General features: G+C 37.9%; 1 protein-coding gene across 2 annotated transcripts in view; it reads right to left on the bottom strand.

Annotated features, from left to right (window-relative positions):
- Nucleotides 1-23,042, bottom strand: part of grb10b (growth factor receptor-bound protein 10b) — a 118,324-nt gene that overhangs the window by 55,936 nt on the left and 39,346 nt on the right. Inside the window, exons 3-5 of one of the 2 annotated variants that reach the window (XM_051864892.1) lie at nucleotides 21,851-21,947; nucleotides 4,828-5,035; nucleotides 3,691-3,832 (exon numbers count right to left, since the gene is read on the bottom strand). In XM_051864892.1, the coding sequence (XP_051720852.1) occupies nucleotides 3,691-3,832; nucleotides 4,828-5,035; nucleotides 21,851-21,947 (447 nt within the window). The remainder of the gene's footprint in view (nucleotides 1-3,690; nucleotides 3,833-4,827; nucleotides 5,036-21,850; nucleotides 21,948-23,042) is intronic. The other variant, XM_051864893.1, reaches the window with a different exon arrangement.

The raw sequence follows: 23,042 nt of genomic DNA, 5'->3' as shown, positions 1-23,042 counted from the left end.
AATAAACTGTTCCATTAAAAAAATAGATCTTTCTGATTATTATTTTATATGTCAGGCTTTGCAGGGTTGAAATAGAGGTTTAGTTTTGACGCATTGAGATGCACCACTTGCATCCTTTGTTAACACACTGTCATCAGATGTTTGAGGGCCCTGCAACAAGTATGTTCTCATTTCCCATATTCCAAAATAATGTCTGCTATTCACATGCATTTCACATACAAACAACAGGCGATGTGCTTGATGTCTTGATTATATTTATGGACAACATCAGTCACTGAAGATTTGTCAGCTGTTTTAAATGACTTCCAGGCGTTCTTCCAGGTTGTTTTCTCTTTTGGACAGACCAAAAGCCTTCTCTAGCACTTAGAACCCTACTGGGTTTCATCCACAGGACAATAAAAGTAAAGAGAGAGGGATTAGGGTAATTGATTGATGTCTGTAGAGATTTTTACGGTAACATGGGGACCATGTTACGGTAACAGACCGTGGCCCCATATGGAGGAGGTTAGCCTGGAGCAATGACAGGGCTTTCCAGGAATATATCAGGGCCTCAGTCAGATCACACATGACAGCCAGGGGTCCAGAGATAGCTATATATATACACACACCCACACAACAGATGCTCTCACGCATGCACACACAGAGATCCAAACAATGTATGCGTGATGTATACAAATAAATACAGGTTCTGGCAAATCATCACAGACACACATGCACACATAAGACTATCCTAAATGCGACAAAATGGTCTGCTATTACAGTGCATGTGGCACATTCTTAGATACGCTGCATGTTGGTTCTTATAAGCAACTTGAGTTTAAATCTGTCTTCCATCATTTCCTGATCGCTCTTTTTCTCTTTTGACAATATTTTTTTGCCGTTTCCCATCTGTCCTATCCCATTAACAACTTAAATCCCATAAAAAAGAAAAGGATTTTATTTTGTTTTTGATAAATATATGAATACGTTTTAGGTGACATTCGTGTGGACATAACTTTTTATTACTACTGTAAGTAAGCTGTAAGTCTTACTGTAAGAGCACATGAGTCACACAGTACAGGAAGTGACCTGTTTCTCTGGAAACCTGTGTCTAGACAGATGTTAAAGCAATACACCACACTGAACTCCATTTCAGCACATTTCAACACATGTTGTCCAAACAGTATTCAAAATCTAAAATCTTCAAATATGGCACAATGTGAACATCTAAGTCACATGTCAAAAAATCTTTGAGGTGCTTTTCAAAATAACAGAAAATACCCATACAGGGCTGTGTTTAAGCCTATAGATCATACAACCACTGCCACCAATCATCAGTCTCTACGATCAACTTAGCTTATGATGATTTTGAGAAACACAGCCCAGAATGATTACGGAACAATTCACAAAAAAGGTAGCATTTTAGGTTTCACTTTATTTTGATGGTCCCTTTAAAGGATTAGTTCACTTTAAAATGAAATTTACCCCATGATTTACTCGTCTTCAAGTCATCCTAAATATGACTTTCTTCTTTCAGATGAATACAACTGGGAGTTATATTAATAATCACCCTGATGCTCCCAAGCTTTATAATGGCATTGCACAGAAACCACCTGTTTGAAGCTCAAAAAAGTGCATCCATACATCATAAACGTTCTCCACATGGCTACGCCAGACCACCTTCCATATTCAACTTACGAAGAAAGTGTAACGCCTCTCGCAGTTCAAAATGCTTACGCTACACCCTAAGCCTTCCGTATTAACTTTTTCAACTGACACGACATCAGTTACGTTTTTTTCGTAAGTTGAATACGTAAGGCAGTCTGGCGGAAGCTAGTTATTTTAATTTATAACATGTTAAATATGGATATTTTTCTTAAACAAATGCAACGGTTCATTTCTGAAGGCCTTTACTGGCCCCCCCGGAGCCATGTGGAGTACGTTTATGATGGATTTATGCACTTTTTTTTGAGCTTTAAACTGGTGGTTTCCGTGCACTGCCATTATAAAGTTTTGGAGCATCAGAGTGATTATTAATATAACTCCGATTATATTCGTCTGAAAGAAGAAAGTCATATACACCTAGGATGGCTTGAGGGTGAGTAAATCATGGGGTAATTTTCATTTTAAAGTGAACTAATCCTTTAACACATGCTGTTGACTATAAGTAACGTTGTACCTACATGTCTACTAACTCTCATTAGAGTATTAGTACAGTATTAGTAGACTGGTAGGGTTAGCCAGGGTTAGAATAAGTTGACATGTACTTGCAAAGTTACTTATAGTCAGTAGATTGGCGGTTGGGGGACCATCACAATAAAGAGTCAGCAGATATTAAGCAGACAGTCTACTAATACTCTAATACAAGTTAGTTGACATGTAGTTGCAAAGTTATTTATATTCAACAGAATGTTAAAAAGGGACCATCAAAATAAAATGTTACCACACTTTATTTGTGTCCTTGTTACATGTGTTACATGTAGTTACTATAGTAATAACTATAAATTATTCATAATTACACGCAAGTAACCCTAACCAAACCCTAATCCTAACCCTATAGTAAGTACATGTAGGCCCGGTTTTAAAGACAGGTCTTAGACTAAGCCAGGATTAGGCCTTCAATTAGGTTATTTCAGTAGCTTTTATAAATGTTCACTAGAAAAAAACATTTCTGATGTGTGCATCTTGAGACAAAACAGTGGAACTGACATATTTTAAGATATATCAGTACAAGTTACTTTCAGTTAAAACATGCATTTTAGTCTAGGACTAGCTTCAGCCTTGTCTGTGAAACCGGGGGCTTGTTACTTAATATTACTTAGAACTTAGATGTATACTCATGCGCGTGTCATTCCAACTGAGTATGCTGTTGATTTTGTTAATTTATTTAAAGGTGACGTAATTACACTTTACGTGTACTTGCTTATAGTAATAACAGTCAGTTATGCATATTTACTAACCCTAAACCAAACCCTGACCCTAACCCTTAACACTTTAGTAAGTAAATGTTAGCACACTGTAACAACGTCACCTTAAAATAAAGTGTAACCATGATTTCTCCATTAAACATGGAAGGGAAGACATTTTTTGAAGAATCTTTCTGCACATTACTTCTTGTGTGTGTGTGCACGCGTTTTTGTGATTTATAAGGACACAAATTTGTATAATGACATGGGTATTACACTGGTATTACGACGTAAACATGAAATATGAGGACATTTCATGAGTCCTCATATTTAAAATAGCTTTAAAAACATACTAAACAATGTTTTATTAAAAATGTAAAAATGCAGAATGTTTTCTGTGATGGGTAGGTTTAGGGGTAGGGGTAGTGTAGGGGGATAAAATGTACAGTTTGTACAGTATAAAAACCATTACGCCTATGGAATGTCCTCACTTTGATAGCAAAACAAACCTGTGTGTGTGTGTGTGTGTGTGTGTGTGTGTGTGTGTGTGTGTGTGTGTGTGTGTGTGTGTGTGTGTGTGTGTGTGTGTGTGGTTTTTGGAGCATGACAGCGGTCACTATAGTCACTATGTTTTATAAAAATTGTGCTGCACAAAAGATTCTACAGAATTTCTTGTTTTGTGTTCCATGGAAGAGAGAAAATAATGTGGGTTTGGAACATCATGAGTAAATAATGACAGAATTTCCATTTTTTGAGTAAACTAGTCCTTGCAATGAGAGAGGAATGAGAACAAAAGGTCTCTTACATATTTGCCTGAGGGCTGACACTGAGGTAAGGAGCCAGAGCTGAGTGTAGGGGAACTCGCAGGGCTGCAGAGCTCAGGAAAGGGATTGGGGATGGCAGGTAGAGAGGACGTTCGGTACTGTTGCTCCTCTTCCTGAAGCCTTCTGGAGGAATAAAGCAAAATCTCAGATTTAGTGTTGTATTACAAACATGAAACCAAAGGCATTACTGTCAGCCTCGAATTGCTGGCGGCTTTGGGCAACATTAGCATTTTGGGCCAATTTTTGAAGCTGGCAATAGACAGGGAGTCCTTTTGAAGTGGGGACTTCAGAGAAAAGCTGAAACACACACACAGACATTTGTGCTGTAGGTTTGAGAGCATGAGGGAGTGTGTAATATGGAATTCAGAGCTGAAGTCTGAACGGTAACCTCTGAGTGAACCTTTACTAGAGTGAACCCTCGTTCACGAGCTCGTTATGCTCAACTTCCTGCTCTGATCCGCAGCTGAGAGGCAAAAACACGCTCACCAAATGGAAACCATTTATTCTCAAAGGTTTCAGTGCAACAGAGCAATGGAATAACAATTGTGCCACTCTTGATGGAGACAAAGAAAGCCAAGCTGGAAATGATCAGTGTGTGTGTGCTTCATTTAAGCTATTGTTTTGGAAAAATCTTTGAAGTTTTAATGTAATTTGCTCTGCTTTTGGTATTTCTTAGAGCAAAATGTGCTCTGTGTTTGCACACTTACTGTACGCTATAATTAAAAATGTCTTAATGTTGCTGCTTTAAATAACACAGTATCAAAGTAGGTATCATCTGAAAACTAAATTCTTCCCAGATTAACTTTTCTGATAATTTTTCACAAATACTTTTGTGCAACTGGTCCCAATTTGATTTTTAGTGGATATATGAAGTCACTTCACCTCAAGTTCACACAGGTCTCCTATCAGAGTAACCACAAGTGTACTTTATCACATTAACTGTCAACAAATTCCTCTAATGTTTAACAACCATAGAGCATCAAGTACATTTTGAACTCTATATTGATTGTTTTATAAATTTCAGACCTATAAACTTGTTAAATGTCTTTCTTTAAAATAAACACCACTCGGTTGGTTAATGCAATGGCATTCATGCATTTTGAAGTGTGAGTTTTTACCTGACAGCGAGGATGTGCATAGGCTGGGACCGCTGGAGTCTCTGGTGTGGGGAGGTGGCCTGAGCATGTGTGTGATAAGCAGTGGGTCGGTGCGGCTGGCCATTGAGCAGAAGTGGAGTGGATTCAGTCTGAACACTGCAAGATGTATACAGACTCTCAAAAGAAGAGTTCATGTCATTCACTAGAGCTTCTAGATCCACGTCATCCTCTGGTAGGGAGAGAAAGAGGAAGAAAATATCCTAAACATCACATCTGTTAGTTATAATTAGTTACCTTTTATCAGAAAAGTATAAACGAAGGTAAAAACCTTTATTAAAAGGTTGTGTCTTCAAGCTAAATCATAGTGTGCCACCCTTCCGCTAGAAGAAATACCGTGTGTATATATATATATATATATATATATATATATATATGGATGTTTAATATCTGTCCTTTATATTGGGTTTGTTATCATGGCTGGAACATTATATTAAGCAAAAAGCATCTTGGACTGGAACTACCATACAGTACACAAATTATGGACTTTCAGAGATGTTTCATAATCACACCACTAGAGGGCGATCTACAATTTCATAAACTCTTACAATGTAGTTCAGGGATGTGCAGACCTATAGGTAACTATCTTGCTCTTAGGCATTAATTTTATATATAGCCACATGCTCATTACATCTATTAACACAAAGTTAGATGCTCTTCACAACTAACACATCTATTTATAATGAACTGAATCTTTACAATAATGCAGGGATCATTCTGCATCTGTTTTTATTTTATTTTAAATTATTTATATGCTTTACTTATGTGAGGTGAGATATGAACAACAGCAACAACCAAAAAAAACTGGTAACAAAAATTGTCAAAATTGTCCTATTTACAACACCTTATCTAGAAGAAGTGGATTAAATGGCCTCTCCTGACCCAAAGGCTGAGTTACCTGTGCCCTCTGCAAGACCTTTTTCTGAAAACCCATCAGATAATCAGTTGATCCCTATGTATTAATAGAGACAGGTAAGCCCCTTCTCTACTTAGCAATTCTGGAGAGCTATAAGATACATTCACACACTGAGGCTTTAGCACGGTGGGGAGGTTTGAGAGTGAGGTCACACCATGGGGTAAAAGAGACAGAGTTCTTGGGCCTGTGTAAAAAACAATAAAATAAAATAAGATGTCTTGGTGATGTTAACGGATTTAAAAAATAAATAAATAAATAAATAATAAAATCATGTTTCGTGTTGACTTTCGGAGTGAGTGTTTGGGATGTGCTCAATCTGTCCCCAGTCTGAACCCAAACTCTGTTGAAACCAGACAAACAGGTCTAGAGAGAGCATATTTTAATTGAACATGGCTTATCAGCATGACAAAACAGCACCACATTTTTGGCAAACATCAACCATGATGCAGTTTGAATAAGTTAATTTAAATCTGTGTACTAACGTTAATTCGAACTGTAAATCTAAATCTAACCTCACAACTCAGTAACTTTAGGCACAAGTTCACATATATTCTGGTCATTCACTTCCATGGAATTACAATTAATGGTAATTAAAGGTTTAAAGATTCAAAATGGAAGCACCATAAAAGTATCATAAAAATATCATGAAAGTAGTTATAAATGTGCACTATATCTTCTGAAGTCATATGATATAATGAACAGCCTGAAATTAATTAATTCATAATACAGTTTAAGAGTTGTAACCAGATAATTGAGTCCAAAAACTGATATATGAACAATGAATGATTCATTCATACCGATTTTGTGAAATGCACCATTTTTTTTTTTTTTTTTTTGTTGGTGACAAACCAGACATCATTAAAATAGTCTGTTTCTCGCACAAAACTATTTTATACCTTGAAATGACTTAGGAAAGACATAGGAACTACTATAGGATTTTTTTATTCCCTTTTTGCAAAAAATGAAATTCATTCAGATTTGCAATTACATGAAGATAAGTAAATAATTAGAATTTTTGTGTGAACTATTCCTTTAACAGGACAGTGCAATGTACATGCACTAGGCCTTCTGTAATGGAAACAGAAGCATATTTTTGTACGTCCAGCAGAGGGTGCCAAAACAAACGTGGATAAAAATCAAAACAAATTACACAGGACAAATTCTAATCTGTAGTTGGCTTCCTTTTTTGACCAAAAGAGCCAATTTACATTTTTTGGACTTTGAAAATCTACTGTCCATTCTCAACCAGCCTCACTGAGGCATAGCTACAAATTTAAGCACCAATGTGACTGTAGGTGTACGTTTCAGAAAATAACTGTCTCAGATGGGGTTATGCAGGCACTCCAGGAAAAAAAAAAAAAAAAAAACCTGATGATTTGTAAAGCATACTACAAACATAAACTAACCTGTGTTAGAATATCAAATTCAAAAACAATTCACTAAAGCATACAGTAGTTCTGGTAACACTTACAGTAAGGTTTCATAAGTTAACATTAATTAACTACTTTAGTTAACATAAACTAAGAATGTACAATACCTCTATAGCATTTATTAATCTTTTTAGTTAATGTTCATTTCAACATTTACTAAAGGATTAGCTCACTTTCAAATGAAAATGAGCCCAAGCTTTACTCACCCTCAAGCCATCCTAGGTGTATATGACTTTCTTGTTTCTGGCGAAGACAGTCGGTGAAATATTAATAAATATCCTGATGCATCCGAGCTTTATAAAGGCAGTAATGCACTACCAAACGAGTATGAGCTGAAGAAATTGTCTCCATCCACATCCATCCATCATAAACATATTCCACGCGGCTCCGGAGGGTTAATAAAGGCCTTCTGAAGCGAAGCGATGCGTTTGTGTAAAAAAAAAAAAAAAATCCATATTTAACAAATTCTGAAGTAAAATATGTAGCTTCCACCAGACTGCCTTCCGTATTCTTCAAAAAGCTTACGCTGTACGTCCTACACCTTCCCTATTCAGAAACAAGAAAGTCATATACACCTAGGATGGCTTGAGGGTGAGTAAAGCTTGGTGTAATTTTCATTTGAAAGTGAACTAATCCTTAATACATTATTAAAAACAAGAGTTGTATTTGATAACATTAGTTAATGCACTGTGAACTAACATGAACAATGAACGACTGTATTTTTATTAACTAACATTAACAAACATTAATAAATACTGTAACAAATGTATTGCTAATTGCTAGTTCATGTTAGTTCATACATTAACTAATATTATATTAACAAATGAGACCTTATTGTAAGGTGTTAACATAGATCCCAATGACAACACTTTCACTAAATGTTTACAGGAATAGTACATCCAAAAAAGAAAATTGTGTCCTTAATATCATTTCAAACTTATATGGCTTTTTTCCGAGAAAAAAAAAAAAAAAGATGAATTTCTGAACATTGTACTGGTCGCTCAAAGCTTTTAAGTTTCAAAAAAAGAGTCAAAAGTTCCAAGTTTCATAAAATATCTGCAACTCTTTTGCTATATTCTTCTCCTTCTGAAGTCATACGATAGCTTTATGTTACAAACTGATTGTTACACACTGATCATCTTCAACAACATTGTGGCCGAGTAAAGTCACCATAAAAACGGAAGCTGCAATAGTCTTTTTTTTTCCTATTTTGACATATATTGGAGTGAAACAGTTTCTCGAACAAGAAAAAAAATATAGGGCGGGACTAGATTTTGTCCATCAGGAATTGATTGGATCATTGTGGCTTGCTTTTGCTGCGATCTCATGTGAGTGACAGGTTGTCCCGCCCACGCGCCAGTAAACATCATCAGAAAAGAGAAATCGCTGCAAGAGGAAGTTATTTTGATTAAAGATTAAAAGTGTGTAAGGGAGTGTTTTTTAGTTCTGAGACTTAAGCTGTGTCCAAAATCGCCCCCTATAACTCATTCACTATTTCCTATATTAGTCCACTAATATAGTTCACTTGAGGGAGTAAATAAAAACAAGTGAGTGAATTCGGACACTGAGTCCACCGGAAGGGCTGCCGCTTTTGCATAGTTTATATTTGCTGTTTAATAATTACTTGAAACTTAGCAAACTGGCAGCTCCAGTAGTAATTCAAAGAATTATCTTGAACTCTATCATGGAAACTACGTATAAACCTTAATTAAACAATTTAGTAATCAATTAAAAAGTAATTTATACACTCAATATTGCGGTACATTGTGGGATTTAATGAGTGCACTCGATAACGTCATGATATACCGATTGTTCTATTTTTGTTGCTAGTCAAGAGTGTTTTGTTTTGAGTTTGTTTTTAATAAATTTAATACAACTGCAAATAGATTCATTCCCTCACCTTTACTGCAACATTTTGCTGACAGAGGGCACATGAATTAAAAAATAATAATAGTAATAATGCGCACAGATAAATAATTTAAAATAAACACTACAATATTACAATAAAAAAAGAAAGAATTGCCCATTTTGATTTCATGGTAAGTGTAATTGATAAATAAATCATTCAGACCACTTTTGTGAACTGGATCAGATAATTGAAACCCAGCAGGCATTTCAACGTTTATGCACGGGTGAAACAAAGTCATGGATCAAGGTTGAATCACTGTTGAATTTTGATACGATTTTACAAATAATGTAATATTAACATCATCATACAGATGCTTTAGTATTTCAGCTTTGATCTATAAGTATTTTGTTAATGTTTTTACAAACATTTAACCTTAAACACTGTTTCAGATTTCAAATTTCTAATCATGAATCAGACATTGCTACATTTCTCATATACTCTAACGAATGAGCCACAGAATGAGTTGTATGGACCACATTTGTGATACATTTAAGTACTGACAGTTCCATCACTTTCATTAAAATGAAAAGAATGAGCAGGGTATTCTTTAAAAAGTAACTGTTTGGTCCATAATGAGAGGTTTGAGAAATTCAGATTGGTCTTTTAGGGATGAGACTAAAGTAGACATAAGAAAGTTTAACTGTTAATTATTTAGAGACATCCTGGAGACAGCAAATACATGAACCTATCCTTCAACCTTTACTCAGGATATGAGGCAAGCCTTAGTGTCAACAGTTCTAAACAGAAAACAGAGGCAATGAATTCTAAAAGCTTGTTTTTACAGAAAATATTAAAATTTAAATCTGGCATGTTTCTCAGGTAAAGGCCCTTGAGGAGGGACTGGGGCTCATCCCGGACGTTTCTCAGACATGAATGATTCAGGAGAACAGCTCCTCCAGCCCCGCTGGCTACAGTCAGTACTAAGCATTCAGCGAGTGCAGAATGCAATGCAAACTGACTCAGCAGCCATGGGAACACTGCATCAAATGGTCTGTTTTATTACCGTGTGGGAAATCAGCTGATTAAACTATTGCTAAAAGTATTTGTAAAAGTACAGACTGCAGCGCCAGAATTTGATTATAGCCAAGAGAGCTGTTTAAATTCCAGGCTGAGGTGAATTGAGTTCTGCCAACTTTTTTGCCACTTCCCATCAGAATAGTGATAGCACCATAGCTGGTGCTTGACTGGTTGGGATCAGAGTCAAGAACCAATCAATTCCGAAGAATTGAGAGTAAAATTATGACCTAAGTGGATATGTTTTAGACCAAGACTAGGGTTAGTATGTTTTTTGTTGTTGTTGTTGTTTTTTTTATTCAGCAAGGACGCATAAAATTAAAGAACAGTGACAGTACATTTATAATGTAATAAAATATTTCTATTACAAATAAATTCTGTTCTTTTGAACTTTCTATTTCTCTAAGAATCCTGAAAAAAATGTATCATGGTTTCCACAAAAAAAAAAAAAAAAATATTAAGCAGCACAAATGTTTTCAACTGTGATAAAAAGAAATGTTTCTTGAGAACCAAATCAGCATATATTCTAAATGATCATGTGACAATGAAAATTTGAGTAATGGCTGCTAAAAATTCAGTCTGCATCACAGGAATAAATTACATTTTAAAATATATTAAAATAGAAAAAAGTTACTTTAAATTGTAATAATTTTTCACAATATTACTGCTTCTTTTTCTGTATCTTTGATCAAATAAATGGAGCCTTGGTGAGCATAAGTGACTTCTTTCAAAACATTTAAAAAAGACTTACCAACCCTTTGTGCATCACTAGCTGGTTTTAATGTTACAGTCAGAACATATTTCAATATATAACAAATAAAAGTCATAGCAATTTATACCTCAAATATGATATGTGTAAATAAAATCAAATTATTTCAAATGAATGAGGAAAATAAAGTAGCTAGTGCAGCTGTGCAATACGTCCAAATATGGATGGGGTATTTGTCAACACAGCGTGTTGAAGCATAGAAAGGTTTGTTGATTATAATGGTTTTGTGCCAATTAAATTGTTTGTGTTTTAAGTTGTTGTTGTACCTGACACTGACATAATCTGTCATACCATATCTATTACCGCTATATAACTGTTACACATGTAAGCCCTGCTTACATAGGCCTCAGGTGAAATTGTTTATTAATTTCTATGTGGTAAATACCTTTTTTGTTGTTGTTTGTTCTGTCGGGTATTTTTTATTTTTTATTTATCTTTTTCCAATTGTAACACCATCTAGTGGTGTCCTTGGAGACTAGCACTGGATGTACTACAACTATTCCCTTTCAAAGTGGAACTTTGATGCTGCATCTTGGTGTTGATGCTATAAGGGAACGCCATCAGCATGACCGGTGTCTGAGGCATGTGAGGCAACAATTGCCAATAATCATTGGCAGATGGCAGTCAATGACGTCATGCGTGGAGTGCCTGTGAGTATATATGGGGCGCCTGAGTTACACATCATCAGCTTTTTTGTCTTCAGGAGCCACTTGTTTGTATGTGCGTATAAGATAAGAGTTTGTTTGAGCGTGTTCAACTCTCAAGGGAGCTGGATATGCTCAATACGTTGCATTTGTGGTAAGAAGCTCTGTTCTTGCTTGATTTTCTCCAGAGGGATAAGAATCTAGCATTTGCACATGCAAAGTGCATTCAGCTCTCAAGGCAGTTGGAGGCAATCATGGCAATGCATTTGCAGTAGGAGGCTTTGTTATTGCTTGATTCTCTCTAGAGTGATGAAAGTTGAGCATCTTTAACTAGTAGTTTGGGTCCCGTGGCTGCCAACATGGCAGGGCGGAATCGATCGTGGGGATTGTAGGCGGAGCATAGGGAGGAGTCTGACAGGAGATTGTTTTTCCTTTTTGGGCTTCTCCTGCTAGCTCAGTATAAGTCTGCCTCCTCTGCTTACCACCTTGAGGCTCATGACAATATGTGGAATCATATGTGGAAGCATATGCATATGTGGAAGCAAGACAAATTTCTGGGGCCCTGCACACCATGAATCCAGCCAATCTCTGACCAATAGACATCTGTGAGAAGGAGAAAGAGAAAACCTTTGTGAAAATTTTCAGTCGGCCTGTTTGGCGGTCATAGATAAGTTTACAGAGCTGGGGTCTCAGTCAGCAGCGTTTTAGGAGATATAACACTCTCTGGGGGTTCGTGAGGGTTGAAGAAGGGTTATTTAACAGAGATAGAGGAAACATTTTTCTCTCTTGCTCTAAGCTCCCTCCCTCTTTACACTGAAGATGGGTTCTGCCTACATGGAATTGCGTGACTTCTCCTATGGAGAAGTTAAAAAGGTGGATAGAGTTGCAAAATCCAGCTCTGTTGCCTTTTAAAACTTAGAACGGACACAGTTTATGTTTGCTCACTTCTTGTGAACCATGCTTAAGCCTCACAACCTTAGGGCTGATGCGGGGTAAACAGAATAATGGTGGGAAGCTTCCTTCTATTTCTTTGCCTCCCTCCCCAACTATTGTTGGGTTTTGAAGTTGAGATATACGCTCCCCTTTGGATGTGTGCTTCTACAGGCAAGTCAGGGTATGAGCTGCGCTCCCCCGGTTACATTGGGGTAGGGCCTTAACTCCACAGTGGCTACCTTGGCGTATAGAGCCTGGTTTATGAGAATTATTGGGCAAACTGCAATATGTCCTTCTCTTGTTTGCCTCCCTTCCTGAATAATGGTAAGGACGTTCGCTCCTTTAGACAAAAGAGTTGATGACATGTAACTCAGGCACCCTTTTATACATGTGACGTCGTGGACTGCACTCTGCCAGTGATTAATGGTGTTTATTTAAACTTGCCTCAAACACCGGTCACACTGATGGCATTCCCCATAGCATCAACACCAAGACGGAGCATCTCGTTCCTCTTCTCAGGGAACCTGGTTGCATACGGTCTTGGACTATCATTTTTTGGATCACATTAGGAAGCAGTCACAGATGTGTTCCAGCACCAAAACAAACTTTAAATATAGCTGGTTAGACATAAAATGAGGAAACACAAAGTAATACTAATTGAAAATGCTAATCTGTCTCTGCTGCTCATTTATGATTGGGATACATGGTTTTCAGAGTCTTCAGATCTTCTTTTCACACTACACAACTGTCTGGGGTACCATTTAGTTGCTGTTATGTGCACATTACACGACGGATCGGCAACGGGGTCATACATTACATAATATTTCAATAGGAGAATCGCCGACAACTCCGCCTGGTCTACAAACTACAATTCACAACCAATAACACTTGAGAAATGATACAGGGGATAATGTAAGATCATGCGCGAAACAGGAGTTCTCACACGAGATTGGATTTCTTCCTGTTAAAAATTGTAGCCTGCACAAAGCTTGCAATCCAAGTTGTCTGTGCACTGATTTGCAGCGAAAAAGAAAAAAAAGAAGAATACGAAGGAGAGAATGGTTGTTTGCAAAAGCCATGCTTGCCAAAGTTCTTTTGCAGGTCTATAACTCCTCCCCTGAACTTTCCCTTGCCCTGTATTTTGCTCTCTCATTGGCTGTAGGTCGTCGGCAATGTAATTTCCAGTCAAAACACATTTCACACTGCAGACAGGTCCAGATATTTTGTATCTAAACATCTCACGGCATTGGAAATGCATCGGCTCTTCTCTCAGATCGTGCCTTTGATAATACACATTATGCGATTGTCACTCATGTGAATGAGCACCGACTTCGGGCATTTGTTGGTGATCACCACAAAACTGTCAGCGAGTGAAAATCTGGGCTAAAATTGTATAGAGTGTACACGGCATTACATATTTGTCTACTTAAAATAATGGCCCAAGGTTTTTAGAGTAATTTGTATAAAAAATGGAAGTTTCCAATGATTAATAAAGGGTGATACACACCCAGATACGACACTGATTTCCATGTGGGTCCAATTTAGTGGTGTGCATGAGCTAATTTACCACAGTGTATCTGGTTCCATTAGTGGCACAGTGACAAAATACAACTAAGCTAAACTACTTTTGAGTCTGCTGGTTCTTTGCCCAAGACAAAGTGGTTAAATTGGTTCACTTATGCCAAAGACTGTTAAAGACAAAGTTTTAAAAGCACCATGTTTTATAGCACCATGTCCATTAGACCATCCAGCTGGTGACAATTAGCATGCAAATTGTGAGTGAACAAAGAGACAGGAGCACTAAAAGGGGAAAGGAGGAGTCGCTTGGACAGAAACGTCCTGTAGAAGACCCGTAGGGGGGAGATATGTGCCTCAAAAACACACACACGAATGTATACATGTGAAAGGAGGCAGTGGAGCTAGTCTTTTCACAGATATAGACAGCACTCTAAAGCATTCCCATGTGGCTAAACAATACTGTGCCTTCATAAGCACCATACAGGAGGGGCGGACAGGGGGAAGGAGGGAAATATATAGGGTGGGGGATTCATATAGAGAAAGAGTGGGAGAAGAATAGAAAATATGAGCCTGAGTTGTTTTTTTGATAGTTAATGTAGATGCAGAGCTGATCCTAATTCTCCAATATGTACAATATACAATAAAGTGAATGGTGACGGGTCTGTCAAGTTCCAAAGAGGACAAAAACACACACACACACACACACACACACACAAAAGTAGTCTATATAACTCTGCTATAGTCATACAATAGCTAGTGTGAGGATAAGGGTGGAATTGAAGTCAATATATTCATCTCTGCCATGAAATGACATGAGGTCACAGGTTAAAACTGGAGTCACATTAGCAAAACTTCAGCGAAAATTTGCAAGCAAGGTATGTCCATTGTCAATAGTGTAGCGATGCATGAAGCACCGCTTACTCAGAGGTCACTTCCAAATCCAGCAGCTTTATATTGGTAAACGCAGCAAATTCGAGGGTTAACAGTTCAATAAACTTGAAGCTGATGTAAAATCAACACAGATACATTTTTTCCCTCAAGTGTCCCTCACACAAAATTCCCAATCACGTGGATTCCTATTGAGATGACTGCATTTCGCCTGCAGAATTTCACCATTTAAATGGGCAACCTGGTCTCATGGAAAGACATACTTGTGGGAACATTTTTGCAAGTCGCAAAATACGTACCAATACATACATATCACTGCAGTTTCCAACAGAAATGAACACTAGAGACAGTAAAACAGCAAGCACTTTAAATCGTTTTCATACACAGTTATGATTACAGGGTCAGATTATGGATTAATAAAGACTTGTTTTCACATCTCCTTGCACAATATTATGTTATGATCTCAAAACGCTTTTACCAAAGTGCACGATTTGTAAACAAACACATTTTGGACGTTGAATCGCATAACCAGCTCCATATGTTTCACTTTTCTGACATAACAAGTCTGCTCGGTAGCTCAGCTGATACGGAGTTGTACTTAGGATGTGGAAGGTTTGGGTACGAATCCCGTGAAAGACAAGTCATGGAAAAAGAGCTCAAAGATGAGAGATCAAAAACAAGCTAAAATGGCATGATTACAAATGCTTTTTATGTCACATTTGCTTTTGTTAACACTATCGGGTAGGTTTGGGTGTAGTGTTGGTGGTACGTTATTTTTAAATGTAATGGAGCATTAGCGCCACTCACCGGACATTTCAAATCAGAACTGCGGTGATACGTATAAAACCAACGTAATAAAAATGTACCATATTCAAATTAATCTGTTCCAGAAAAAAACTGAACACACTTTTAGTGCCACTCAGTGGACATTTCACATTGAAACTGTCACGAAACGTACATGGCGCTGCGTATTTTCGTTTTGCAAAAATTTTCCCACAGGTACGTTTTTCTAATGAGACTGGGCTGTAAATGGGAAATGTGATATATGATTTAAAGGAAACATATGGAGAAAACCGTTTTCTGATGGTGACATATATACATGGATTAAAGGGATAGTTCACCCAAACCATTAAAATTCTGTCATTTACTCACAATCATGTTGCTACTTTTTCTCTTCCTTTCTTCTATCTCAGTGTTTTTTTTTCAATCAATGGAAGTCAGTTGTAACCAAAACTGTTAGGTTACCAACATTCTTCAAAATACAACCCGAATTCGGGAAAAGTTAGGGCGTTTTTTAAATTTGAATAAAATGAAAACTTTCAAATCACATGAGCCAATATTTTATTCACAGTAGGACATAGATAGCATAACTAATGTATAAACTGAGAAATTTTACAATTTTATGCACAAAATGAGCCCATTTCAAATTTGATGCCTGCTACAGGTCTCAAAATAGTTTGGACGGGGGCATGTTTACCATGGTGTAGCATCTCCTCTTCTTTTCAAAACAGTTTGAAGACGTCTGGGCATCGAAGTAATGAGTTTCTGGAGTTTTGGTGTTGGAATTTGGTCCCATTCTTGCCTGATATAGGTTTCCAGCTGCTGAAGAGTTTGTGGTAGTCTTTGACGTATTTTTCTTTTAATGATGTGCCAAATGTTCTCTATAGGCGAAAGATCTGGACTGCAGGCAGGCCAATTCAGCACCCGGACTCTTCTACGATGAAGCCATGCTGTTGTAATAGCTGCAGTATGTGATTTTGCATTGTCCTGCTGAAACACGCAAGGCCTTTCCTGAAATAGATGTCGTCTGGAAACCTTTATATACCTTTCAGCATTCATAGTGCCTTCCAAAACATGCAAGCTGCCCATACTGTATGCACTTATGCACCCCCATACCATCAGAGATGCTGGCTTTTGAAATGAACGCTGATAACATGCTGGAAGGTATCCCTCCTTGCATGATAAAGCTTTAGTTGGCATCTGCAGATGGCACAGCGGATTGTGTTTACCAACAGTGGTTTCTGGAAGTATTCCTGGGCCCATTTATTAATGTCATTGACACAATCATGCCGATGAATGATGCAGTGTCGTCTGAGGGCCCGAAGACCACGGGCATTCAATAAAGGTATTCAGCCTTACGCACAGAGATTTCTCCAGTTTCTCTGAATATTTTTATGATGTTATGCACTGTAGATGATGAGATTTGCAAAGCCTTTGCAATTTGACGTTGAGGAACATTGTTTTCTCCAATCTTTTTATACAGTCTTCCACAGATTGGAGAGTCTCTGTCCATCTTTACTTCTGAGAGACTCTGCCTCTCTAAGACATCCATTTTATAGCTAATCATGTTATAGACTTGATATCAATTAACTTAATTAGTTGCTAGATGTTCTCTTAGCTGAATCTTTTCAAAATTTCTTGCTTTTTCAGCCATTTGTTGCCCCCATGCCAACTTTTTTGAGACCTGTATCAGGCATCAAATTTGAAATGAGCTCATTTAGTAGATAAAAGTGTAAAATTTCTCAGTTTAAACAATTGTTATGTTATCTATGTTCTATTGTGAATAAAATATTGGCTCATGTGATTTGAAAATCTTTTAGTTTTCATTTTATTCAAATTTTAAAAACGTCCCAACTTTTCCGGAATTCGGGTTGTATATTCTTTGCCATTCCACAGAGGAAAGTCATACAGGTTTCAGACGACATGTCTTAAACAGCTTTCTCGCAATAAGCAGTTTTCTAAAAGCAGTTTTTTAAAATGTAAAAGTAGTCAGAGAGAGAATGATAGGTTAAAATGCCCCTGGCAGTCAAACAGCAGAGCATAAATAGAGAGGAAAAATCTGGAAAAATAATAATGGAGATCAGAGCCTGTTCTTGGGAAACATCAATCTAATCAGTGAGTTTCATATACCTCACATTCCATAATCTTATAAGCCCCGTCCACCCACCACACTAAAACCGTTCTTTCTTCTAAAGAATGCAATGCCCTGGATATTGCTGCCCAAGGGTCCATCAGAACTATGCGGTGTAGGAGAGGCACTGACCTCAACAAAGGAATACCTTGAATAACTATGTGGTCCGATCCTGCCTTCCAGTTTCAAGTTTCAAGAGAACTAGTAAATATCTCAACTAGCAATTAATTAACATGATAGTTCATCCAAAAAGGAAAATTCTGTCATCATTTACTCATAAATGTATGATTTTCTTTCTTCTGCAGAACACAAAAGAAGATATATTGAAGAATACTGGTAACCAAAATTTTTTGTTGCCCAAATATTGGAAGTATATTATTTTATGTTCTGCAGAAGAAATAAAATCATACAGTTTGAGACATGAGATGAAGTAAATGATGACAGAATTTTAAATTTTGGGTGAAACCTCATGGATGAGTTTTTTAAATGCAAATAATAAAATGCAAATAGAGGACCTGCCAATGAGGGTTCTGGCCAGTAAGCTGGCACCCAGGTTTATCAGGACATACCCCATTGTTAAAGTCATCAGTCCAGCAGCAGTGCAGCTTCGGCTACCCCACTCCTTCTGTCGTGTCCACCCTGTCTTTCATGTCTCCCGTGTCAAACCTGTCTTGCAGTCTCCCCCATGCCCCTTCTGTTCATTGTCTCACAGCTTTTTCTACTCTCTGTTGATTTCCCCACTTTATATTCTCTTCCGTCTCCTCTGTTTTTTGTCAGTGTGTTTTGTGCCTTTGATGTTCACATGTGCATCTCTCTTAGTCTTATCGAGATTATTGGTCTTGTCTGTTGGTTTAGTTTTTGTTTCGCATACATCCCTGCCCTCTGCCCAGTTAGTGTTGTGGTTTCAGTTTTGCCAGAATACAACGGACTGCCCATCCTGGTGCTGACTCTTGCTCTCATTATTGGTTCTGGTCAGTGTATTATCTCTTGGCACTGATTACATTGTTGGACTGTATACCCAGGTTTGATCTCTGCTCGCCACTAACCTTGGTAATGACTTGCCTGGTCTATGCTGTTATCCACCTAGTAATGCCTGTCTGACTCTTCTCTCATCTCCCATCTGGATCTGATCGCTGTACAGACTGTTTCTCTGGCCTGATCCATGCCAGTCTGACCTCTTATAATATGCCCCTCTTTGAGTTGGCTCAGAGCCAGGTGGCTCGCCCCAGTCTTTTGTTTGAAGTTCTAATAAAATCTAAGTTAAAGGGTTAGTTCACCCAAAAATGAAAATTCTGTGATTAATTACTCACCCTCATGCCGTTCCACACCCGTAAGACCTTCATTCATCTTCTGAATGCAAATTAAGATATTTTTTGTTGAAATCCGATGACTCAGTGAGGCCTGCATAGCCAGCAATGATATTTCCTCTCTCAAGATACATTAATGTACTAAAAACATATTTAAATCAGTTCATATGAGTACAGTGGTTCAATATTAATATTATAAAGCGACGAGAATATTTTTGGTGCGCCAAAAAAACAAAATAACGACTTATATAGTGATGGCCGATTTTAAAACACTGCAACAGGAAGCTTCGGAGCGTTATGAATCAGCGTGTCAAATTGGTCTGCATGGGTGTCATCCCAGAAGGAAGCCTCTTCTAAAGATGATGCACAAAAAAAGCCCGCAAACAGTTTGCTGAAGACAAGCAGACTAAGGACATGGATTACTGGAACCATGTCCTGTGGTCTGATGAGACCAAGATAAACTTATTTGGTTCAGATGGTGTCAAGCGTGTGTGGCAGCAAGCAGGTGAGGAGTACAAAGACAAGTGTGTCTTGCCTACAGTCAAGCATGGTGGTGGGAGTGTCATGGTCTGGGGCTGCATGAGTGCTGCCGGCACTGGGGAGCTACAGTTCATTGAGGGAACCATGAATGAGCAGAGCATGATCCCCTCCCTTCAGAGACTGGGCCGCAGGGCAGTATTCCAACATGATAACGACCCCAAACACACCTCCAAGACGACCATTGCCTTGCTAAAGAAACTGAGGGTAAAGGTGATGGACTGGCCAAGCATGTCTCCAGAACTAAACCCTATTGAGCATCTGTGGGGCATCCTCAAACGGAAGGTGGAGGAGCGCAAGGTCTCTAACATCCACCAGCTCCGTGATGTCGTCATGGAGGAGTGGAAGAGGACTCCAGTGGCAACCTGAGAAGCTCTGGTGAACTCCATGACCAAGAGGGTTAAGGCAGTGGTGGAAAATAATGGTGGCCACACAAAATATTGACACTTTGGGCCCAATGTGGACATTTTCACTTAGGGGTGTACTCACTTTTGTGCCCAGCAGTTTAGACATTAATGGCTGTGTGTTGAGTTATTTTGAGGGGACAGCAAATTTACACTGTTATACAAGCTGTACACTCACTACTTTACATTGTAGCAAAGTGCCATTTCTTCAGTGTTGTCACATGAAAAGATATAATAAAATATTTACAAAAATGTGAGGGGTGTACTCACTTCTGTGAGATACTGTATATACAGTATATATTTAAATGGTAGGATACAGGGCATTGCTAGATCATTTTTGCAGTGAAATACAGCTGTGTGAAATATTACTGACAAATATAATGACAATGGAGATTATACCGACCTGAAAAATCACTGCCACAATTAAAATATTCCACAATCCAACAAAAAATAACATAGGCACCATTAATCCAGCCTAATAAAATCCATATAAATCATGCATTCTTACTAAAAATGCAAGTTGTATAAAACTTTCAGTTCTACAAAATATGATAACGTAAACTTTTCACAATTCAGGTTTAAATGCTCCTTTCACGAGAGAGGAACAAAGACAGACTCCACACGATTTAAGAAAGCAACACATTTACTTAGACCCATCAAGTGTAAACCATTTGTGCTGAAATTTTTCTGCCAAGTACCTCAGTTTCAATAAGTTTCGTAATCCAGTTAACTTACAAACAATAGAGTGTGGTCTTTAACTCTATTAAAAGACTATAAGTAAGTGAGAGTTTTTAGCTGTAAACGTCATGCAGGATTTCGACGCAGTAACAAATATTTCTGGCCTCAATCTGAGATCTGACAAACAAATGCTTCTCACCTATTCTTAGCTGCATTCCAGCATGCCAAAATAAGACCATCGTTGTCACAGTTTGTTGTATTCAATGGAGTATGAAAACGGCAGGGTCAAAGAATAGGCATGGGAACATGCTTTTCTATTTTGTTCTAGTTTTTCATACATTCATTCACTTAGACGTGTAATTATAGTGGTCAGATAGTCTGAATAAATGTTTACAGAACCATGTTTAAAAAATCCATAAACCAAAATAAAATAACTGTGTTCAACAAAGACCACTCTGCAAATGAAATATTAAGGGGTATTAAATTATCACAACCAAATGTTTAGTGTAGTCACAGCTGTGAGGATTCGTGGCGTACTCTGAGAAGTCCTAAATGAGAATTTCTGCTCCATTTACTTCAATGACAGCATCAGACTTTTAGAAGAAAAAAAAAAAAAACAGGCTCTACCTCCCATGCTGAGGCGATATTGTGCTTAAATCTCATGCTCCAAATATCATGCCTCTGTATTTTTGTATGGCACAATTAGGTTGGAGGCTTAATGAGTGGCACCCTGTGTCTTTACAAATCAAGCCTTTGAACTGCTGGAGTGTTTACAGCGGAAGAGGCCTGAATATAGATCCCAGTTTGAACTTAATGAGCAAGTCTCCAACCATAAAAGGCATCTACGACAGACAGCCCCCACCCAAGTCCAAGCGTGTGAGACAGACGGCTCCCGCCCATAATCAAGTATGCACACACATACACACTTGTTAATTTGGTTGAGTTATTAAACTATGAGCAATTCTGCAAATCTATTAAAAACTCTTTACTTCTGTTTTGGATATTAAGAACATTTTGAAGAAAAAAACACACCATAACCAAAAATGTACTGTCATTACAAATATCAGAGCCAGGGAATCTTATTTTAAGAAATTTATGAAGTGCACATGCAAATTATTAATTCACTGACCTTGATGGCTGGGTGAATTCCGATTGGTTGACTGCTGAAAACTTGGTCCAATCAGATCTGCCTGTCTGTGATTGGCAGCTCGTTCTACATTATCCTGCTGAGACAGAAGCCAATAAAGTGGTCATGCTAAAAGTATTTATTGACATTAGTCACACCACTCACTCATATACACACACAAACACAAACACACACTTTGGAACTAATTTTAGTGTCCATAAAGGAATATATCAGTTTATTTTTCTTATCTCAAAAGCTTTCATATTTAGCATAAAGCTTTTTTTTAGGTTTATGTTTCAAAAAAGAAAAATAAACTTAATTCAGTATAGTCTGAAAAATAAGTTTTATTATCCAAGACATTTTTTATCAAATTTTGTTTACTAGAAAACAAGACAAAAATACTGATTAAGAAAATTATATTTACAGTCCACATACAATATCAGGCAGCTCTAACCATGTCAGATGTGTCTATAAAGGGCAATGCGTGTTCACATATATGTCTATGCATAAAAATTCTCCTGTCCTCTTTCAGCAAAGGGAACGTCCATGATGCAATTGCCCAATCTGTGATGAAAGAGACGAGAGGGGGCCCTCTCCTTGTCCTCGGATGCCCCCCTGCCGTATCTGGGGAGGGTCACGGGCGTGTTTACAGGCTATGAGAAAAACAGCATCGTTCAGACGCGGCCCTGCCATGTGATCAGCTGAAACTGTGCCATTGTATTCACGGAACAAGATCTAAAGCAACTGGCAGCTGGGAGCCACGTTCTCCGTGTGTAAACTACAGGTGGCGACTCGATTCAAAAACTCCTTTCCATAACAGAGCCTCTTTGCTGTCTCACCAGAGGGGAACACTTTGAACTCTTGGATGGCGTACAAAAACAAAAAGCTCAGTTTGAGCGCAGTAGGATCAAGGATTGTGGGATATCTCTTTCAGCGCTGATTGGAGCTTTCACAGCACGAGCTGGGAACAGAATGTCCTGTGGCACTCTCGTATTTGGAGATGGTTCATAGTGAGACCACAAAACCCAGAATCTGGCTGTGATGTGGCTGTAGAGCGTCAGTAGTTTTATGGCTTCTGAATGCTATGTACAATGTTCCAGAACCAGAGCAAGATTGTTTTGTTTTCTTATGTAAATGTGTTTAAGTGTTTATGGATTCCACACACATACAGCTGCGCTGCTCGCCACATTGTTGA

The sequence above is a fragment of the Ctenopharyngodon idella genome, chromosome 16 (assembly GCF_019924925.1).
Source record: "Ctenopharyngodon idella isolate HZGC_01 chromosome 16, HZGC01, whole genome shotgun sequence".
In the NCBI taxonomy this organism is placed as follows: domain Eukaryota; kingdom Metazoa; phylum Chordata; class Actinopteri; order Cypriniformes; family Xenocyprididae; genus Ctenopharyngodon; species Ctenopharyngodon idella.
This window is presented reverse-complemented; position numbering and strand designations above follow the sequence as displayed.